Source organism: Polistes fuscatus, unplaced genomic scaffold, assembly GCF_010416935.1.
Source record: "Polistes fuscatus isolate 324 unplaced genomic scaffold, CU_Pfus_HIC Scaffold15, whole genome shotgun sequence".
Lineage (NCBI taxonomy): Eukaryota > Metazoa > Arthropoda > Insecta > Hymenoptera > Vespidae > Polistes > Polistes fuscatus.
This window is the reverse complement of record NW_025113053.1, coordinates 2,001,692-2,024,598: the sequence shown is the minus strand read 5'-3', so window position 1 is coordinate 2,024,598 and position 22,907 is coordinate 2,001,692. Positions and strand designations below refer to the sequence as shown.

Sequence of the window (22,907 nt, the reverse complement as noted above, 5' to 3'; positions counted from 1 at the left end):
TTTGAGAGAAGAAAAACGAAAGATTACGTTTATGTACATACGCATGCATACGAAAGAAAAAAATGTGACCATGAAAAAATTGAAAAAAATAAGGAAATGTGAAAGAAACAGAAGATATCTGAATGTTTACGTGTTTACCGTTAAAATATATATGTATATATATATGCACATGTATAAATATATATACATATGTAAATGTAAATGAGAATGAAGACAGAAGCAGAATATGCAAGCAAGATTTTGAAAAAAAAAAAAAGAATAGAAAAAAGAAAAATTAAAATCAAGAGAGAGAAGAACTTTAAGCGCGGATTTGTTTCCGATTTAAACAAAAATCGTTGAGACTAAGAGAGATAATAAATCGTTAAAAGATATTCAACGATGAATAAACAAATGATACGATGAGAAAGAAAATAATATAAATAGGCCAAAAAGATTAATAAAGTAATTAATAAAAAGAAAAAAAAAAACAAAAAAAAAAATTACACACATTTCGTTTATGTCGGCTGCCGCCGAGGGGCACGAGAAGACGCACAAACGAAGAAGAAGCAAATATAAAATAAATGAAACTCTGAAGGAAAGAAGAAAAGAAAGAAAGAAAGAAAGAGAAAAAAAAAGAAACACAAAAGAACGTTTCGGTATTCATCTATCCGTATTTTTCCAATAATTTTTCAACAAACGAAACAAAAACATATTGAATATTTTGTAAAAACTACGCCTAATCACTCCACACGTTTGTTCCTTCTAATTCTTCTATTTCTTCTACTTTGAATTAATCCTCCTCTTCTAACAACTCCCCCCCCCCACCCCACCCACCCAACCCTTGCACACTCGCGCTTACGTTACCTGTTTGTCATGCAAACCCTTTCGTGGCCACCTTCGCACTTGGTCCATGTCGCAACAACGCCTGCAGGATTCCTTGGACGAATTGAAAGGTGTTATGGACAAAAGATCTCGTAAAAGTGATGATTGGAAGAACGAGATGAAAAATCTTAGCGGTAACAGGACTAAGGATGACGAGGAAAGGGACGAGGTTGTCTCCTGGAAGAAAGATTTGGAAGATAAAAATCGCAGGATCATGGAACTCGAAGAGGAAATGTGTTCGATGAAAAATCTTCTTGAAAATTCTAAAGAAAATCAACAAGTTAAGTTCGTTAATACGAAGGACAACAACGACGAGTCCTGGAAAAAGGAGGTCGAAGCTAAGAATCGTAGGATCGTAGAATTGGAACAAGTTATGGCATCTTTGGAGAATTTTTTGAAGGAACATACTGATACCGAGGGTATCAGAGAACTCGAGGCCATCGTCGAAAGGAAAAATATGAGAATCGAAGAACTCGAGGATACCGTTGCCGAGTTCGAAGATTTTCTTAAGGAAAATCCTGACGTCAAAGAGTTGCACGATTTACGCCGACAAGTCAAAGTTTCTGATCGAAGGATTCAAGAATTGGAGGATTGGATACGTAGAAACGATGAAACTACTACCGACGGTGGAATTAATCGTGCTAGGATCATGGAACTCGAGGAAATGGTCACTCACTTGGAGGATTATGTTAAGAAACATAACGTTGATGTACTCAAACAAAAACTTCAAGATCGGGAATGTAGAATCGAACAACTTCAATGTCGCGTCAATTCTTTGGAAAAGGAGTTGATCAAATTCGAAAAGAATCTCGAATGTAAGCATACAATTAAACGAATTATTTTGATTACATTTTTAAGGTGACGAAAGAAAATTCGTGCCGTTTTTAGGTTTATCTCGATGATCGATTAAAATGGCACAAATTATCTCTCGTTTACCAATCTAATTCTATATAAATTGATATTTATTTTAACCAAATAAACATTGATATCGACAGTTCACAAGACATCTTTGGAGAGTACGAAAAGTCACTTGAAGGATTCAGCCAATGATCCAATCGTTTTTAGCAACGATACTCGAGTGAAAGAACTGGAAAGATTGGTGTCGGAAAAAAATGTGAAAATCGATGAATTAGAGGAACGAATCGTCGAGTCAAAGGATCAAATGGCCGAGATGCAGAAAGAGATGGCCAGATTGGAAAGAGAATTGAGTGAATACGAGGCTGAAGATATTGGTGTGCTTAAGGAAGAGATAAGGGTAAGGGACGAGAGGATTTTACAATTGGAAGACGAAATCGATTCCCTTGAAAGGGCCTTCAATGAGGGAGTCGATCTCGAACAGATTGAAGAGCTTATGAACGTTATTAGTAAAAAGCAGGACAAGGAACGCCAGTTTGAAAAGGATATTGAAAGTAAAAAAAATCGAATCGAGGAACTCAGCGAGGCTCTTCGTGAAAGTGTCGTTATTGCCACTGACGGGGAGAAAAGACTTCAACGAGAGGAAAAGTTGAAAAAGCATGCCCTCGAAAGAGTAAGTTGAATATCTCATTTCATTAAAAAAAACTTGTCAAAATGTTTCTTTATAAAGAACAAAAGTACGAACATTTAATCGACGACTCGTTGACAGACACCGTTGCTTAAAAGTTATATTATTAATTTTTTTATACAAACTTGCAGATTAACTTTTTAGATTTAAAACTTTAATACCAATGCTTCCAGTTGTATAATTTGACAAAAAAGTTAACTTAAATAGTTTCGAAAATGATTAATTAATTTTTTTTTGCAAACGTCACCTAAGAATTTTGGACTGAATATTTGATGGATTGTATTTAATTATTAAAAAATTGTTCCGATTTTTTGTTGTTATTTATTAAAGGTTATTAAAATGATTATTTTATTAAAGGTTGCAAAACTCGAGCAAAGAATAGCTACGATGCAAACAGCATCGGCTTTGAAATGTCCTACGTGCAGACCACTGCTTTCTAAGCTTCAAACTTCCGAAAAAATGCTTCAACGTTTGACCGAGGAAAGATGCTCTCAATTGGAAGATCTTCATCAAATGAAGTATGTACAATTTGATTCGAACAAATTCTACAAAATAAAAACACGTATTAAATTATTAAATAAAAATAAACATTATCTTAATCTTTTTTTCAGACGAGAAGCACTGAAAGCAGCTGTTTCCGAAAAAGACGCACACTTAGCATTGCTCGAACTTTCGGGTATAAAAACAGCTTTGCAGGCCGACCAAGCTGATAAATTAAAAGCTGAAAGAAAGAAATTACTTGACAGGCTGAAAAAAGAAGTACATATTATATCAGAATTTTATTTACGATTTTATAATTTGTCCTACGTTTAATATTATTTATGAACTTTACAATTATTTTTCATGATTGTTTAATACATTAAATGAATTTTAATGATGAAGTACCCTTCTTCATCGGGGTTTGCCTAATATAAGGGGGTTACCTAATTTTAAGTACGAAATATTTTCATAACAAATTCAATTATAAGCTTTTATATAACATGAAATGAAATATTTCAGGATGAAAGAAGCATTGAAATGTCTTTGGAAACGAGCTCGTTGGATTCGGATACGACTATACAAGCATTTGCGGAAATACTCGAAACATCTGAGGACGAGGACAACAAGAAGAATACGGGTGATAACGAAGATCCTGTCGACAAGGCGAGTTCTCATAAATCAGAGATCACCACTACCAACGGCGACAGCTGCGTCCATGCGTAAGTTAAAAGATACACAAAATTTCTGTCCCGTTATAAAGATAAAAATAAGAAAGTTACAAAATATTCAATCGCGTTTCAACAATTGTAATTTTTCTTTCGTTTATTTTTTTTCTAGTACGACGGATTCTAGAGAACGAGAGTGAGTGCAAGTAGTAATCAGCAGCTAATAACCAAACAAAATCAATCAACAGACACACAACAGGGAAATAATACCAGATAAGTACATGGAGACGATTCTACGATATTTCAGTGTAGAGAAACAAAACCAACCAACCAACAAAACAAACAAAAAAAAAAAAAAAAAAAAAAAAAAAAAAAAAAATACTAAGATTGTTCCTTTCGTTTCTTCGATGTTGTCATGTGCACCCACACGCAATCGTAGAAGCAGATTTAGAAAGTATATTTAGAATTGTAGAAAGAAAACAAAGAGTAAAAGAGAAAGATAGAGAGAAAGAAAGAAAGAAAGAAAGAAAGAGAGAAAGAGAGAAAGAGAGAGAGAGAAAGAGAAATAGAGAATGAGAGTGAGAGAGAGAGAGAGAGAGAGAAAGTTTGAGAAAGAGTGAGAGAGTGTGAAAGAATACTTAAAAAAAAAAAACAATAAATAGAAACGAAATGAAAGGAAATAGTCTAATGACACAAAGTAATATTTAATATTTAATTACAATAACAACGACAACATCAACAACAAACCAACAACAACAACAACAACAACAACAGACAACAACTCCTAATCTAATCTCGTCGTAGTCGCCATATTAATCATCATTCATCAATCGCCATGATCATCGTCATCATCATCATCATCATCATCATCATCATCATCATCATCGTCATATTTCAAGCATCATCTATACATCTCCAAAAATATCATTTTTGCGCGAACAATAAAAACTGATTATTTCTTTTTGTTCGCGCAAAAATGGTTTCCTCAGGATAAGGATTAATTAAAGTAGAATTTAAATAATTCTTCTAATATATATAAATATATATATACATATATGTATTATATATATAATATATATTATTATTTAATCGATCGACAGAATTTCGGTTTGGAATGATTTTTTTTATTTTTTAAGTATTCATCGAGATATGAAACACTCAAGGTGTTCACGATTTATTTCAATGAAAAATACTAAAAAGCGGCCTATATATCGTCGAGACGTGCTTCATCCTTGTTAACTCGGGTTTCTTATAAATCCTATCTATATATTGGAATTATTCTTTTTTTATTTTATATAATTTTTTTTGCAATAGGAATCTTGGAAAAATTTGAAGAAAAATTTTTCTATGGCAAGAAATAAGAAATAGAAAAAGAGAGAGAGAGAGAGAGAGAAAGAGAAAGGATAATTGAAAAAAAGTATATGTTTTCTCACGATGTTAACAATTAATTATTATAATTAATATCGTGAGAAAATAAAAATGAAAAATGTAAGAGAGAGATGAGACCGATAAAAATTATTCCCCTGCTATTTATTTATTCATTTTCTCCTGTTTGTTTTGTCCGCGTGGTTTATTTTTGTTTTTTTTTTCTGTTTTTATTTTTGGATTTCTTGTCACGGGTCCAAGAAAGATCTTCGTTGTATAACTATTAGGTGTTATAAAAATAACTACGAGTAAAGGAGTCCGAGAGTGAAAGAAGTAAAGAAAAAAGAAAAGCAAATAGAATCGATATGAGTAAAACAAAAGTTAAATAAATATTGGAAAATAACGAAAGAGAGAAAGAAAAAACATTTTATTTCAATAATCAAAAATAACAAATGACATTTGATATTTACTTTAGGAGGTTTTTTATTATTTGATATTCTTTTTCTATCGAGATTACAATAATTAGAAATTTTCTCTGATCGTGGATCAATTGGAATGATTAAAAATAAAAAAAAGAAATTAAAATGATAATAATGAAATGGAAATGTAAAAAACAAAGAATATTTATTTTGCAACACCAAATAAAAACATTTATCTATTAGAGAAATTATCTTTAAATGAGAAACTGGAAAATTATATTTCGGAAGATAAAATATTTCCCTTTCGAAGTTATGCGATTTTTTTTGATATATATAATTCAATAATATTTTAAATATCCTCCGCGTAAGGATAGATTAGACGTAAAATTAAATCTCGCACTAGAATGCAAAAAAATCATAGAATTTTTTCCATGGAATTCCTTAAGTATTCAGAAAATAATGTAAAACATAAAATAATAATGAAAAAATTATCATAGATCGTGGAGAACGTAATGTGCAGTACTATGATATCACATAAAAATGATAAAAGAAGGGTAACACAAAAATAACGACTAAGAGAATGAAAAAGACACACAAATCTGAGACACTGAAAGGATTATAAAAGGAAGCGTAAAAAAATAGTAAAAGAAGTTACTGTAAATAAAAATAAGTTGATTTGCGAAAGGATCTCTCGGAACTCTCACTTATGTATATTCGTTTTAAATCTAATACCCATAATACAAAAATATATATATATACAAAAAGAAATATGTATATATGTATACACAAAAAATATGTGTATGCATATATAAACATAAAAAATATATAAATACACACACGAAGTATCTCAAGGAAGCACGACGCGCGAGATTATTCGAACTCACTTATCAATTATGTTCCATTGAAAAAATTAATTTAAAAAAAACAGGAAAAAATAAACCATTTTAATTATTCAACTGTGAAAATTTTATAAATTACACATTTTCATTCTTAATGATGATAGAAAAAAATGTACGTTCGGTTGAAAGATAAACATTTCATGAGTTTCGTTCGTGCGATTCGAATTTCCCGCGCGATTCGAATTTCCCGCGCGATTCGAATTTCCCGCGCGATTGTCCTTTCGAATGGACTGAATATAAAATTACGAAGGATATCCAAATTTCCCAAATGAACGAGAACGCAACGAGAACGACGAACAAGAAATTGTAACTTTTCAAACGATCATATGAAATCGAATTTACAAAATAATAATAAAAAACATAAATCCTCGTGATCGTTGTTGTTGTCATTGTAAACAAAAAAATGAAGAAGAAAAACAAAAGAATATAGAAAGCATTAAAATGCTGCTGTAAAATTGTCGGTATATTTAATGGAATTACGATAAATTTATTATTATTATTATTATTATTATTATTATTATTAGATTATACGATTACTTTCATTATCATTACTTTTATTATCATTATTATTCTCATTAATATTATTAATTTTATTTTTATTATTATTATTACTATTGTAATATATACATAAGCTCGTATATAAAAAAAAATATGAGAAGAAACGTAAGAAAAGCAAGAGAAAAAATAAAATCTGAAGAGATGATAATGAATCTTCTTCGATAATTTGATCATAAATCTCGTTGGCTAATTAATACAAAATGTATACCTAAGCTTATAAGCGTGTGTTAAGTCCCCCATTACCGAAAATATATAAGCTTAATTAAATGACAAAACGACAGAGAGATAAAGATAAAGAAGAAAAAAAAAGGATGAAAAATAAAAACAGAAATAATGTTGAAAGTGTAAAATTTTATCGTTATAATTATCGTTAAAATATTTAAGGATAAATAACAAGGAAGTACATACATATATATATATATATATGTATACATAAGAAGAAAAAAATATTATCGATAAAAGCTATTCGTAAATATTAACTCGCCGATCTCTACACGCGTTTATTTCTTATTTTTTTTTTTTCTAATTATTTAAAAAAAAGAAATATCATTTGATTTGACCGAACTTTCATCCTCGCCGACGTGTCTCTTTCCGATTATTAAACAAAAAAAAAGAAAAGAAAGATGAAAAAAAATCGGCCTTCTCGTCGTATATAATAAATATAATTAAAAAATATTAAATATTAATTAATTAAACTGTAATTATATACATATATATATATATATATATATATACGCGCGCGAGACGATATAGTTATTATATTATTTGATTATTTGCAAAAATGAAATAAACGTTTTAATATTCTTCTTCTTCGTTTGGACGGAGAAAACCCATAACGAGCTTCGACTATAAAAACAAATATTCGAATTCGATAGATATCAATCGCGTTTAACGGTGTAACATAATTCCATATACATAAATACATTAAATAAATACATAAGATATAATATATATATTATACATATATATATATATATATATATTATTGTTCCACGAATATAATATAATATAATATGTATATCGCATCGTTCGATCGAGATCGAAAGAAATAAGCGCCTGATTTTTTCTCTAACAATAAGTTATTAACAATTTTCAATAAGGTTAACCCTCCCCCACCCCACCCAAAATATCTGTACACTAAAACAAAGAAGGACAACCCAAACGTATGAAATAGAAAAAGAAAATGATTAATATATAATATAAACAAATACGAATGTTCGTTGAAAAGTTTTGAGCATCGACGAGAAAAAAAAAAAGTAAACAATTTAATCCTTTTTTCAAAATAACAATTTAGTCTGACCTAATAATAATGGTTTCTATTTTAGGCTCATAACTTTTCAACCCATCTATATATTACCGTGCATGAGTGCGAGTGAGAAAGGAAGAAAGAAAGTAAAAGAAAAAAAAATAAAGTTCGCGTATCACAGTCATATCAAATGTATATCATCGTGTTACGTCACACATATAATAAATATATATAATATATATGTATATATATATATATAAAATACATAAATCTACACACACGTGCACACACATATCTGTGTACGCGTGTAAAAAAATATATGTATGAACTTATATGTATATATATATAATATATATATATATATATAAATAGCTAAACAGTTAAAAAAAATAATATGAATTAATAATATTATTATTATTATTATTAATTATTACCGTTACAAAAGATCAATTGTTGTTTAAAATTCGCGCCATACGATTGGTCGTCTTCCGCCCGGTCGTTCGTGAATGAAACTTCCGAGCTTTATATATATATATATACATAAATGCATAATACATAAATACATACGCGTGCATATTGACAGATGATATAAATAAATCATAAACACGGTGAACTTGCCTCGACAAATCAAGACCGATGATCATCACGCAACGACGACGCGATTATAAAAAAGAAAAAAAACATTCGTTAGATCCACTTATTACACCCGTTAGATCGATTGTTCGTTAGATCATTTTTAGCAATTCTCTCTATAATAATAATAATAATATCGACATATACATATACTATATATATATATATATTACATTGAAGTAACACGTATTTCAATGATTACAATTTTTCGTAGCATATTTATCATTCATTTTACAAATTTAAATCCGCAATTAAAATAATAACAATTAGATCTTCTCGAAAAGTTTTTTACTTTATTATTTTGTTTTTTTTCTCATAGCAAATTTTACGCGCACGATATTTTTTTAATTCCATATAAGTTTGCTAAATTATATACGAAAGATTATCTGACTAAAAATGAATCGTATAATATTTCATAAAATAATAATTCAATATAAAAATACTTCATTAATATCGTGCACGTAAAATTTGCTAAGAAAAAAAAACAAAAATCTTTTTTTTCTTATCCTCGGTAAGAAACTTTTGAGACGATCTAATAATTAATACAATAAATTACGGGGTAGGGGTGGGGGGTGGGAGGGGGTGGGTAATATCGTAATGAGATTTATATCGAGGCGCCAATGTTTGTTCTTTCCTTACTCGCGTAGAACGATCGCGAATACTTTTTATCGACTTTACAGAACTTTATCGAGACTGTTACAAAGAAAGATAGAAGAAGAAAGAAAAAAGGAGAGGGGGATACCGAAAAATGAAAATAGAAATAACATAAAAATGATACTAGAGAGAGAAAGATAAAGATAAAGAAATAGAAGAAGATGACCCCCCTTATCGAACGTTGTAAATGTTTCTCATATCTCGAATCGATTTTATAATTATTATTATTATACATATAATTAATTAAATAATATAAATGTGTATAAAAAAAAAAGAAAAAAAAAACAAGAGAATGAAATCCACGGTGCTGCTTTACCACGAACGACCTCGATGGAAGATGACGAATCAAATATGTTAATGAGAAAAGAACAGTAGGTGTGATTGTTAATAAAATGTATGGGTAGGAAAATGACAGATAAAGAGAGAAAGAGAAAGTGAGAGAGAGAGAGAAAAAGGGAGAGAGAAAGGGAGAGAGAGAAAGGGAATGAAAGGGTTAATGAACGAGAGGCCGTCTCGATATTATTTTTCGACACGACTGTTTAGTATCTACGATAAAAAAAAAAAGAAAAAAAAACAAACAAACAAACGTTTTTATGTGAATATTGTAAGAAATATGTCGCAACTGCATCAGTTCGTAAAACACGTTGGATACACGGCTGCTTGTTAAAGAAAATTCTATCGAAAAATTCGAAAAATACAAGTAAATTGATAATGCAAGTGAATTTAAAATGGACGTTGAAAATTTAGTAAAACAAAATGGCCCCGTATCCTCACGTGACTGCAATGCCGTAGCGACGTGGCTACGCACCCGTCGCCTTTTTTATTCTCCAATTTCTACGTGTTTTAAACGCTAAGTATAATTCAACAAGAAAACTAATAAATTATGGCAGAGAAGGATAGAAAAAGTAAAAGTAAAAAAATAATTAAAAGAATCAAAGTGAAGAGAGAGAGAAAGGGAAAGAGAAAGTGAGAAAAAAAGTATCGTCGTACATTACATGCATAATATAGTTTTTATCGTTATTATTATTATTATTATTACTATTATTATTATTATTAATATAAAATTGAGAAAAAAAAAGAATAACGCAATACAACTTTCAATCGCGTGTATATATTTAAGCGAATGATAATAATGTGACATTCGTGGTGGTGTGCATAAATTAAAAAATAACGAAGGTTGACACGTGCGCATGTGAAAGTTTGAGAGAAAGAGAGAGATTGATTGCGAATGAAAGAAAAATGGAATAATTAACACGAGGGCAAGAATTATTGAAAAGATAAAGAAAGATGAAGGTTGAGAAGAGTAAAAAGATTAAATGTTACATTCATCGGGTCGTGTTTTTTCGCCTAGTTACTTGCGACGCTTAAATTCAACTCGTCTACACGTGGGTGTGCAGAATTAAAAAAAGAAAAAGGAAAAAAAAAAGAGATAGGAAGATGACGGTCGATCCTAGATCATCGAGATTTTCGCGAGAAAAAAAGAATTTAAAAACAAATATAAAAATTCGATCGAAATGAAGATCTCGAAAATTCGACGATCGACGATGATAACGAATGGGTTAAAATAAAAAAGAAATTGCAGAAGGGTGGAAAACTCGGAACGGGGCTAGGAAATAAGTTTAATCGAGTTTAAGCTTAAGGAAAAAAAAAAGTGAATAAGCTATATTAAAATGAAAAGATAAGAAAAAGAAAAAAAATGATATTTACGAAAAAAAAAGGATAAAATAAAATAAAATAAAATAAAATAAAATAAAATAAAATAAAATAAAAACGAAAAAAGAGTTCATTGAAATAAGTACTACATTGTTGCAAACTGCCATGCTGTGTGCCATTATAATAATGAGTCACGTTTGTCGTAAAGAAGCAAAAGAAAATAAAAAAAAAAAAATGTGTAGAAAAAGAAAAAATAAACCCCTAAAAAAAAAGTAAAAGATGAAAAGAGGAAGAGAAGCGAAGAGAGAGAGAGAGAGAGAAAAAAAAAGAACGATAAAAATTGTCGGCAAAGAAAAATAAATAATACGTCACTTGATGAAAAAAATAATTGCGCGTGTTCTCGTCTGTCTGATTATATTACAAGTAAATAAAAATATCGTTCTTTCTAACAAAAATTCACATCTCGCTTTAAAAAACGAATAACAAAAACAAGTTAATAAAGAAAAGAGAGAGAGAGAGAGAGAGTGAGAGTGAGAGTGAGAGAGTGAGAGAGAGAGAATAAAATTAATAATAATAATTAAATAAATAAATATAAAATAAACAAAAAGGACAAACCATACACTCATACATACATACTAAAAATACATCCTGTTGTCTTCGCTTGAAGAAAAAATAAGCAAGCAAACGAGCGTGCGAACAAGCGAGCGAGGGTACGAATGGATGCGATCGATTTATCTTCGGTGTTGATTTTTAATTTGACAATTTGTTGAAAATTATGCATTTTTGATTCTTCAAATTAATTAAATTTACGAAAAATCTTTGGGTAATAAATGAAATAAAATAAAACAAAAGTAAAAAGAGGAAAGAAAGAGAACAAAAGAAAATTAAATTAAAATTAATAAATAAATAAATAAGAAAGTTTATGTGTAGAATGGAATAAATAAATAATAAAACAATGTTCGAAGTGTTCCATTCTCGACTCGCTCGTTTTCGCCCGTGCGTCGAATAATTTTCCGTGTGCTCCGCAACGCGCATTAAAAAACCATCATATTATATGTATTTAAACTAAAAATGTTTAAACAGAAAATATAAATATAACAGTGAACTCCGAGAAAGAAGCCACTGTATATAATATAAGGAATAATAATAATAATAATAATAAATATGTATAAAAAAATATGTTGTACGCGTTAAATAAGCGTTAAGGCGTAAGCGCACGGTTACGGTTAATTATATCGAGAAACATTTTTTTTCTGTTTTGTCAAACAAAGCGAGAAGAAAAATTACGAAAAAAAAAGAAAGAAAAAGAAAACGAATCATCGACCATTAACGCGGGCGAATATTCTTCGCAAAATATTATGTGAAAGAACGAAGAGATTATTATTAATTATTGCGAGATTTTCGTCCCTGTACACTCCAGAATAATAATAAAAATAAAAAGTAATAATAATAATAATAATAATAATAATAATAATAATAATAATAATAATAATAATAATGATAAAACAGGACAGAAAAAAAAAATGATGTTATCTTCAAACTATACGTGTATATACGTGCACACATATTTTCATATTTATATATACATATGTGTATGTTTGTGTGTGTGCGCGCGTATATATACGTGTATATACATGAATGTATTGTTGAAAGAAGGAAAAATAAATTCTGATTAGTGCGCAGGAACGAATTTCTGTGAGTCGTGAATTTTCGTAAATTATATCGCGACGTCTTTTACGATAGAGAGTATAATCCAATTTGTTAGTAGAGATAGAAAAAAAAACATGAGAGTGAGAGAGAGAGTGTGTGTGTGCGTGTGTGCGCGCGAGAGTTTGCGAGAGTGAAAATGAAATAGAGAGAAAATGAAAACGAAAGAAAAGGAGAGACAGCAGACGATATGGGGAAATAAATAAAAATAATTAAATAAATAAATAATAATTATAAAGATAACACAACAACAACAACAACAAGAAAAAAATAAAGTGAAATAAGAGAGAATAAGAAAAGGGGAAAAGAAAAAAAATGAAAAAAATTAAGTATAAACCAAAGAGAGAAGACGTCGACCCGTCATAATAGATTCAAGCACAATAAGGACTAGTAGGGCCAGGCACAATAAAATTCGGCCGTCACGTTGTAGGCAGCGATCTGTTAGAGTGACAAGTCATATTAAGTATCTATATATAGCGAGACTATTAAATAAACACATATTGTCTATTGTCCGACGAGTGTATTCATTGTTGACGCTAAACTCGTTCTCCTATCCGAACCTTTTCTGGTAAATCAGATGGTAAAATAAAACAAAAAGTGCATCCACAAATCATCATTACATTTGTTTATTCCTTGTCAAAATCCTAACCAAAAATATTATGACAGTGTAGAATATTTGAAATAATTTAGAACAATTTATTTCATATTTATAATTTTATATTAAAATGATTGATATATATATTATAGAATAAAAATCATCAAATAAATGATTTTCTTGTTTGTTTCGACTCAGTTGCACTGTTGTAATTGTTAATATAATTTTAAATTCTTTATTTCAATTTTATTTTTTAGATAAGAAATATTTGAAAGATTTATTCGAAGGTCTATGAAGTTAGATGTAAAATAATATTCGCATCGAGTGTAAAACGCGTGTAGTTTAATGTTAATATTTTCATAATAATTTTTCAATCGATTATGGTCTCATTAAGATTATTATATTTAAGTATAATATAGGATGATGGATAATCAGTTTAATGTACTTTATACGAGTTCTGTTCAAAGTGGTATAGTATCATAGAAATAAAGTTTTTTTTATTTTATAAAGAGATTTATTAATTAGAGGTTAATTATATTTATATTTAAATTTGTATCAAAGATTCTAAAGAAAGACGAATCATAGATCACAATAACATAGTTCTAAAGATAGAAAATCACACGAGAATTTTTGCATCTATGTGTCCCGATGAGATTCTCGACGATTATAACAATTATGAAATAAGAAAATATTTGACAACCCTAATGCTCGGTGATATATCAGGTACGACGAATACAAATTTATTAACAATTTATAATTTTATTGTAAATAACTTGATTACGTTTTCATGTAGGATTTACTCATTTTGCTGAAAAATATACGAGAACGGGTAAAGGTGGTGCATCGAAATTGACCGAGATATTGAACAGTTACATCGGTGCAATGGTTCAAGAAATTTTATCGCACAACGGTGATTTATTAAAATTTTCTGGAGATGCATTTATCGTCATGTGGAAACTTAAAGATAATGCTAACATGCGTGATTTAGCTACTATAGCAATTCAAACAGCATGCATTATACAAAAAAATTTTGGGGCTTATGAAACTGACGTTGGTATCACTCTAAGAGGTTTCAATATTCAATTTTTTATTTCTTCGTACAATAAGTCATGTTTTTTCTTAAAATCCGCGTTTTTAAATCTTCATGATATTGTTGATATATTTTTAAACAGTTAAACTAGCAATAGCTTCTGGTAAAACATATTTCACATGTATCGGTGATCCTAAAAAAATGTCACATTACATGATCATTGGTAAACCTGTTTGGGAAGTTAAAAATGCTGAACGACTTTGCAAGTATATAACAAATAACACTAATTCACAAATGGTCCGGTAATTATGACAATGGACTAAGTTCAAAAATAGAAACAAAACATTTATTTGATGATTTATTTAATAATATAAATAATTATAATGTGAAATAAAATAATAAAATAAATTTATCAAATTTTGTAACTTTAATCTATTGTCATAAATTATTGATATAAATGATTATCAAAATGGAATAAATATTAATTTAAAATTTATTTAGGGGTGGCGACATTTTAGTAGCACTCAGCGCTTGGCGATGGGTAAATCCAATCGAATATGTTTATGAAACACTTCCGGATGGTTTGCATACACTTATTATAGCTTGTTCTACAATGTGGTATACTTTGAAAAGCCCTTACACATATGACAATGGTAAAATTATCATCAAACAATCCCTTACGTTTTATGTATACAAATAATTAAAATAAAAAATAAATTTGGGATTAAAAAATTCATAGATATTCACGAAACAGAAACGTCTTCTCAGGGATCATCAACCGCACTTATAGAAAAATTGTTTATGAATAGTAAAACATTGTTAATGAATCTTTCAAGCTCTTTAATGTACTCTAAAAATATGGAAATGGTTGACTTTAGTTGTTAGTGAAATAATTATACCTAACACAAAATTGTAATGCAATTATTAGTATCAAATTCGTAATAAAAATGAATGATTTATATTTTTCAGTACGACCAAAAATAGTAGAAATATCTAAAGCTCAATTGAAAGATGCTTTGAGAAGTTACATGTTAAAACCGGTAATTCGTTCAGTTGAAATGGACGAACCATTAGAATATTTAACAGAAATGAGACAGGTTGTTATAGTATTTGTTAATGCAATTGTCAGTGAAATGAGAAAAAAACAATTGATCAAATTGGTCGACGCAGCTTATAAACTCGTTTGCAGGTATTCCTTTACATAATTCTCAATTATTTGCAGATATTATTTCAATAAAGGTTAGATTTGATTTTGATAATATGATAATATGATGAAGGACAGTCGATAGGATGCAAGGATGTGTCAACAAAACGTCTCTCTTTGATAAGGATCTAACATTTCTTTGCATTTTTGGTTTACGAGGTGACAAACATGAACTTGAATCGCAAATAGGTTTAAAATGTGCATACAGATTGCGAATAGGTTTGAAAGAGTTAGCATGCATTACTAGCGTTACCGTTGGCGTTACAACTGGGATGACATATTGTGGGGTTATTGGTCATATTTTGAGAAGAGAGTACACGGTTATAGGAATGACAGTGAATAAAGCAGCTCGACTTATGATGGGTTACAATAACAAGGTTCAATTTCTAAAACTTGTTTCAAATAAATTAGGCATTTGTAAAATCGTTGATATAAGGCTCTTATATAGCTCAAAGGTTTAAAAAAAAATCACTCGATTTCGAGTCAACCCGATAACTCAACTTTTTCACGAATCCTACAACATGATATTCAATTTCATGTTTATACAACTTTTATTATATTCGATTGAAAATAAATTGAACAGGTTATCTGTGACAGAGAAAGTTTTCTTCATTCGCGATTAGAAGTTAGCCATTTCAAATTACAAGAACCGAAATATTTGAAAGGAATAACCGATATTGGTCCAGTCTACGAGTTCGAGGAACAAGTCAAGTAAAATGAAACATATTCAATTAATTTAACATTTAGTTTGATTTTTAGTTTAATAAAGAATCGATTGTAGATACAAAGAATCGGAATTGGTTTGGCGTAAATATCCTTTGCTAGGTAGGGATAATGAAATGAACATTTTTCGAAGCATGTTAGCCAATTTAGTGAAGTATGTCCACATTGGAAATGATGCATCAAATAAACCACAGTATAATACATTAATTATAAGGTTTGTGCTATAAAATAATGACTCACACTTTAAAAATGGATTTTATGATAGACTATAATTATTTGATTATAGAGGAGAACCTAGGATAGGAAAATCGAGACTGTTAGACGAAATGGCATTGAACATACCAAGTGGTATCCCATCCAATTACATTTCCCTTGTTTCAACAGATATACAGGTTGATCATAAAATGTTCTTTTTCTTTTGATAATATATTTTCAAGTAAAAAAAGGTATAAAAATAAGGGAACATCTTTTTAGAACAGAACCCGTATACCTTAGTTCACCTAATATTTTCCTTACCATTAAAATTCTCATTAACGTCAACGCCAAAGGATCGAGAAGAGAAATTAATTCGTTTATTAGGCAACGTACGTCATCCTGAATACCTCTGTGCATTGAATCAAGTCTTCAACGTTTCTTTCCCAATGACCAAACGATACAGATCATTTATGGAATTAGAAAAACAAAAAATACTCGAGCAACTCTTGATAAACCTAACGAAAAAATGTTTTTCCAAATTTTGGGTCATCATCATTGATGATGTTGAATACGCCGATAAAGAGTCCTTGAATGTTTTCGATATTTTCATTAAAACCAATATGTTTTTGTTCATCATTAGTGTTGGTAGAAAAGAATATGCGGAATACAGACTTAGTCATACATTATTGGAAAAAACATACGTATGTCAAATGCTGTTAACAATTAAATATCCTTTAATTTATAAATGAAAGTTTGACAATTACATTTGATACTTTTTTGATTTGATTAAAAAATGATAGATCATGGAACTTCAAGGTATCGACAAATGGTATCACATTGGTATTGTTTGTCAAGTACTCAATGTAGTTGGCATATCTCCAGAACTGGAGAAGTAAGTTAATAATTTTAATTAAATTATCCAAAATATTGAAATTTATATGCATGAAAATTATTTGATAAATTTAGATTAATTCAAAATCGAAGTTTAGGAAATCCAGGCTGGATCGAAAGTTATTTGATGACCCTAATGCAAAGTGGTAATTTAGCAATCATAACAGTTACCAGAAGAGAAGCTGAAAATATGGGATATGTTTTACCAAATGTCAAAATGTTAAAAAGGTAAAATACTATGTTATAAAAATATTGCTAAAAATTCATTGATTTTAATTACTTTTATTACGAACTTACAACAGACGTACTTTGGATAATTTGTTAAACAATGCCGGTCCTGTTCGAGAAGATAGGTGGGAAATGTACGAAACGAGTTACATGGTAATCATATTTTATTTATTTATTTAAATAAATATTGCTAATAATTATTGTTATATCGTTAATTATCACGTTAATTTGATTTAATTATTTATTTTTAGGATAATACACCGCTAATGAGCAGTAATGAAATGCTTCTTCAATCTAATAGTGATTTGTCTAACCACGAAGAGATAAGTGTAGCTTTTTCAAAAAAACTTGACCCTTTCTCAATCAAAAATACAAATATTGAAATGACAATGGACGGTATAAAATAAATTTTATTATCGCGGTTAACTTATACATACTGATTTAATAATTAAGATTTATTTTCAGTTATAATTTTAAAATTATTCGATTCCTTAACACCCCTTGATCAATTTTTACTTAAATGTGCTTCTGTACTCGGTATATTTATTAATCGAAAAATGTTGGAAAGTATAACTGAAATATCCATAAAAGACACCGCAGTAGGTAAGAACAAATTATTGTATAAATTTAACAGTAAGATTTATATTTATTTGATTGATTTTTTTGATATTAGCGATACGTAAACTTTTTGAAATTCGAATTTTCGAATGTGGCATGGGAGATTTTAGTAAAAACGTTGGCCCTATTATTTACTACAGAAACATACATAAACATATTGATGATATTGGTGTTAAATGTAGGTGTACTGACCTCGTAATTTCAGGTATTCTTTTTTTTATAATATTTCATAATATTTTTTCTTTATTTTTCATTGAAATTTAATTGTAATTTAGAAGAATTGTCGAATATGCCGAAATATGCATCATGTGGTCTCATACGTTTCAAGATGGCATTATTTCGAGACACCACATATGGGTAAAGAAAATGTTTTTAAAAAATCAAACAATTTGAAGTTATAAAAACTGTTAAAAATAATTTTCATCGAAGATTACTCACGGAGAATCAAAAAATCGAGTTGCACAACAAGGCACTGAAATTTCTACAACACAATACCAGACGTTGCGTGGCTTGTGGCAAAGGACACTTTGCCAATTTATTGGATACAGACATTTTTAGCGAAGTTGAAGAAATACCAATACATTTAGAATATCCATTGAAATTAAGACAACTCCATAACGTTAATTCCTCAATATTACCCAGAATAAAAAGTAATGCAATAAAATCAAATAAATGTGATAATAAAACAAATACATAATCAATGATTAAATATTTGTAGACGTTATATCTAGTAGGAATAGTTTATCTTATCTGAATGTTTTCAAAAAACCAGAAAGAAAATCGACACGTACTTTTTCCAATCTTGATTTCACTAATTGTCAATGTAATCTGATATTATTAACGGTTTACACTCAAATGGTTGAACATTGTTATGGAATCGGTAAATTACAACTAAGAATAAACAATAATAATTAATAAACAAATTTAAATTAATCGTCGGTTGATTTTGTTTGTTTGTAGGTAGGAATGATAAAACTTTAATCGCCATATTGGGATTCGCTGAAATTTGTATAGAAAATCAAAATGTTCCTCAAGCAAGGAAATTGTTAGACGAAGCTGAGACGATACTTCAACAGGTAGAAATCTTTTAGTCGTATACCAGAATATTAAGAAACAAAATAGAACAAATGTGATTTCCTGTTCAGATGTTCGATCCAAACAAGAATGAAGTGATTACATTCCTTTACCTCACAGCAAAGATTCAAACTTTGCAAGGTAAATGTTACTTCAAGTACGGCCACACTTCTGAAGCTGAAAAAAGCTTAAACAAAGCTATGAAAACGTTAGGCTACAATTTTCCACGTATGGATATAACAACCGATTTAAAAACTGCGTTTCAATTGATGAAACTGAAATTATTATTATTTTGTCCGAGAAAACGAAAAAGTACAGTCAATGGAGACGATTACGTCAGGAAATACACTAATCAGTTGGCATGCTGTTTGGCTCAAATGTTTGAAGTTTACAAGGTAAGAAAATCAAAAAAACAAATTTTATGAATGCATGCAAAGTTAATCAGAATTTCCAAGATAATGTTGTTAACCCTTTTAACTCGTATATCACGTTGAAGGTAACAATACTAATTTACTTTAAAACTCGTATGTAAAATTATTTTAATTCATTTGCATAAAAATAAATACAAATTGACACTTGACAATATTGAAAATAAATCGAGTTAAATGGATTCAAAATGAATTACTTTGTTTCAAAACATTTTAAACTGTAGTTAGACTTTTACTTTTACAAAATTAAAAGAAAAATAATATTGTCTTACAAAAGGATAATTAATTTTTAAAATAATCAAGGAAAGTTTGATCCCCATCAACCTATATTTTCTAATTTCAATTTAATTAGGCTAAAGGTATGAAAAAACAGGCTAGATTAGCAGCAATATGGGCACTGAACACAGCACGACCCAACAACGATTTTTTCATACTTTCCACGTGTTACACCAACATGCTAATTACTGCTCACGTTTATCGCATAAAGTATATACACGCATGAACTAAAATAACAAAAATCTTCAACCAAATTTTCTAATAACAAAAATACAAATAATTGTTTAGGAACATAATTATATCTTTGGAGAATGAGAGCATTGATCTATCTAACGAAGAAACGAGGATAATCGAGTACCAAGATTTTAAGGTCATAGTTGAACTTTATGCAGGTATTTTTTTTTCACGTTGGATCAGAGGACAAATTAAAAAAGCTATAGATATTGGTTTTATTGTCATGAAATTAGCAAAAAACATTGATTTAACTTATATTCAGTGCATAGCTTTACCACAACTCGTTCATCTTTTAATGATATCTTGCCGACATTCCGAAGTGGTTTCAATATTACGAGACTTAGGTGATTGTTATCAGTTATGACATTCATTTTTTCTAATTTAAGTTTTTCTACCGAAAATTATATGACTTTGAGTTTATAGAATTTATATCGAAAAACAACATAGACAAATCTGGTCGTACGTGGTATTACGCAATATGCGCTGATGTACAATTGGATATAGGATTTACGATTCTTTCTTATGAAAATTGCAAACGATATTATTTAAAAGAAGGTGAAAGTATGTTTAGTTTACGAAATCCAGAAGCTGAAAGACGATATTTTACATCAATGTGGTTATGGTATAAATATTTCATCTCATATGCAAATGCATTGATTATATTTATGAATAATTTTTTCAAAAATTGTCTGTTAATTTAATTCAGGTGTGTTAGAAACCAAGAATGGGAAGCATCTAAAATATGGATAAAAAAACATCTTAAAACAAACACAACTGATGAAGACATAGTAGCAGCTACTATAACAGATTTAAAAAAACTCGAAGGGTTGCTTATTTCTTACGGTTTGTTCTTAGTTTTTTAGTTGATTTGAACAAAGAATACAAAAAATCATTTTTCTTAGCGTGTATAATGTTATGTTTTTATATTTATTTAGTTTATTATGCCAACAAACGTGACGTCAAAGCTATATTTATTATGGCGGACATCAAAGTTTCTTTTAAAAATATTAAAAAGATGATAAGCATTGTGAAAATTGCTATACCAAGGTAATAAGAAAAAATAAAAAATAATAGAAAGATATCTGCATAATGGTCAAATTAATTTTAATAGAACTTACGTTAATGTTTCTTCGATCTTATTCAGGTACGTATTAATAAAAGCTTACTATTATATGGTTCGAGGTCACAAAAGAAAGGCTATGAAAATTCTACAAAAGACAAAAAAAATATGTAACAAAATGGAAAATAAAATGATTTATAAATGGGCGATGCATTGTAAACAAGTTGGTTTGATTTTTTTTACAATTAATTCATTAAAACTATTAGAAATTATATTGCCTTAATCTTTTGCTAATTTTTTATTTAGGCTTGGGAAGGAAAAATGTCTTCGATACAACAAGACTTATGGCAATTACGATCAACGATTATTTCATCTTCCACTTGGGACGAAATTAATACAAATAATTCTGAAATAATTTTTTATACGTTGCCAATACCAAACTACGTGCGTTAAATCTTACATTTTCTTTTATATATTAGCATAAGATTATTTAATGAAATATATTTTACTGTAAAAAATAATTTAAATTAAAATATATATATTTATGGTATTATTATATTATTTATATGAATTTAAAAATCTTTAAATATTATAAAGTTTTAAATAGAGAATAGATTCCTATTTTACCAATCATTTGTAAAATATATTCATGTTTCATCTATCGTCAATAATATAGAGATTCTATTATATCGCAAATTCTCAACTACAATTTTAAATATAGCATTTTTAAATATGATCTTCAACTAAATAAAACAATCTTTATCAAAGTATCTATAGTATTATTTTAAAAACAAATACCATTCAACGTATTTTTATTTAATATCTACTAAAAATTGTATATTTATTTTCAACTTTAAATATGAATGTTTGTATGTTTCATTGCAAATAAAATAAAAACAAATGACTAACTTATTTGATAGATGTAGAAAATTTCACTAAATTCAACATGTCTTGAACAAAATTATTTAAAATCTAAAAATCTTTCTTTTTCTAAGAAACTAAATTTTAATTTACCAAATTAATTTACCATTTACTACACTTTATTACTACCAATATGTCGTAAGCATAGAATATTATACTTTATATTAAAATGTATTTGAATGGGATCTAAACTATGGTTATTATAATTATTACTATTATTAGGTATTTTCCTTGCTACCCTTCAAACTGCTATCCATATTGCAAACCAATATGTCCTACACCCTGTGTACCATCCTGCTATACATATCCCATAAGGGTAAGATTTTTTTATACGATATAAATATTAAATCAAAATTGGTCTGGTATCCTTCATTCTTCTTAGAATATTGTAACTATGCTTGTAAAAATACACAGGTTTGTTCACCACCACCTTGTTCTGCACCAGTACTATGTAGTCCACCTATGATATCAAGCTTTTCTTGCAATCCTTGCAATCCTTGCGGTCCTCATATTCCTTGTGTACCAAAATGCTACCCTTGCGGTCCACCACGAATTACATGCATGCCCACCTGCCCACCTTGCAGTACTCGATTACTTATTTTCTAAATAGAAATTAATTATTTCTTTTAAAAATATACTTGAAATTAATTGATATATTTACTTCTTATTCCAGCTATCAGAGTGTACAGATGTTAATAAAATTTCTTCAGAAGAAGTAGAAGTTCAACTTAATGCATTTACACATAC

At 28.9% G+C, this 22,907-nt stretch overlaps 2 protein-coding genes across 2 annotated transcripts; both read left to right on the top strand.

Annotated features, from left to right (window-relative positions):
• Positions 1 to 411: 411 nt before the first annotated feature.
• LOC122514673 (ELKS/Rab6-interacting/CAST family member 1-like) lies at positions 412 to 4,033 on the top strand. The gene is made up of 6 exons (XM_043631611.1): positions 412 to 1,676; positions 1,857 to 2,389; positions 2,762 to 2,922; positions 3,016 to 3,163; positions 3,404 to 3,603; positions 3,722 to 4,033. Exons 1-6 carry the CDS (start codon positions 890 to 892, stop codon positions 3,747 to 3,749), a joined length of 1,857 nt encoding a protein of 618 aa, XP_043487546.1. The 5' UTR covers positions 412 to 889; the 3' UTR covers positions 3,750 to 4,033.
• Positions 4,034 to 13,816: 9,783 nt separating this feature from the next.
• Positions 13,817 to 21,771, top strand: LOC122514659 (adenylate cyclase type 10-like). The gene is made up of 28 exons (XM_043631595.1): positions 13,817 to 14,001; positions 14,072 to 14,347; positions 14,451 to 14,610; positions 14,810 to 14,996; positions 15,205 to 15,497; positions 15,586 to 15,889; positions 16,096 to 16,223; positions 16,294 to 16,449; positions 16,522 to 16,627; positions 16,715 to 17,131; positions 17,231 to 17,322; positions 17,397 to 17,549; positions 17,624 to 17,702; positions 17,801 to 17,945; positions 18,015 to 18,228; positions 18,272 to 18,372; positions 18,443 to 18,524; positions 18,597 to 18,817; positions 18,886 to 19,047; positions 19,128 to 19,243; positions 19,313 to 19,636; positions 20,022 to 20,155; positions 20,234 to 20,523; positions 20,603 to 20,801; positions 20,886 to 21,022; positions 21,115 to 21,226; positions 21,324 to 21,462; positions 21,546 to 21,771. Exons 1-28 carry the CDS (start codon positions 13,917 to 13,919, stop codon positions 21,690 to 21,692), a joined length of 4,959 nt encoding a protein of 1,652 aa, XP_043487530.1. The 5' UTR covers positions 13,817 to 13,916; the 3' UTR covers positions 21,693 to 21,771.
• The last annotated feature ends 1,136 nt before the right edge of the window (positions 21,772 to 22,907 follow it).

Bases quoted from the DNA above. Each gene is read 5' to 3' on its own strand.
- LOC122514673 (XM_043631611.1), top strand. From the start codon at position 890: ATGTCGCAACAACGCCTGCAGGATTCCTTGGACGAATTGAAAGGTGTT. The intron at 2,923-3,015 runs GTATGTACAATT...TCTTTTTTTCAG, and splicing joins GAAGATCTTCATCAAATGAA to ACGAGAAGCACTGAAAGCAG. The intron at 3,164-3,403 runs GTACATATTATA...GAAATATTTCAG, and splicing joins TTGACAGGCTGAAAAAAGAA to GATGAAAGAAGCATTGAAAT.
- LOC122514659 (XM_043631595.1), top strand. From the start codon at position 13,917: ATGTGTCCCGATGAGATTCTCGACGATTATAACAATTATGAAATAAGA. The intron at 17,132-17,230 runs GTATGTCAAATG...AAAAAATGATAG, and splicing joins CATTATTGGAAAAAACATAC to ATCATGGAACTTCAAGGTAT. The intron at 19,244-19,312 runs GTAGAAATCTTT...TTTCCTGTTCAG, and splicing joins CTGAGACGATACTTCAACAG to ATGTTCGATCCAAACAAGAA.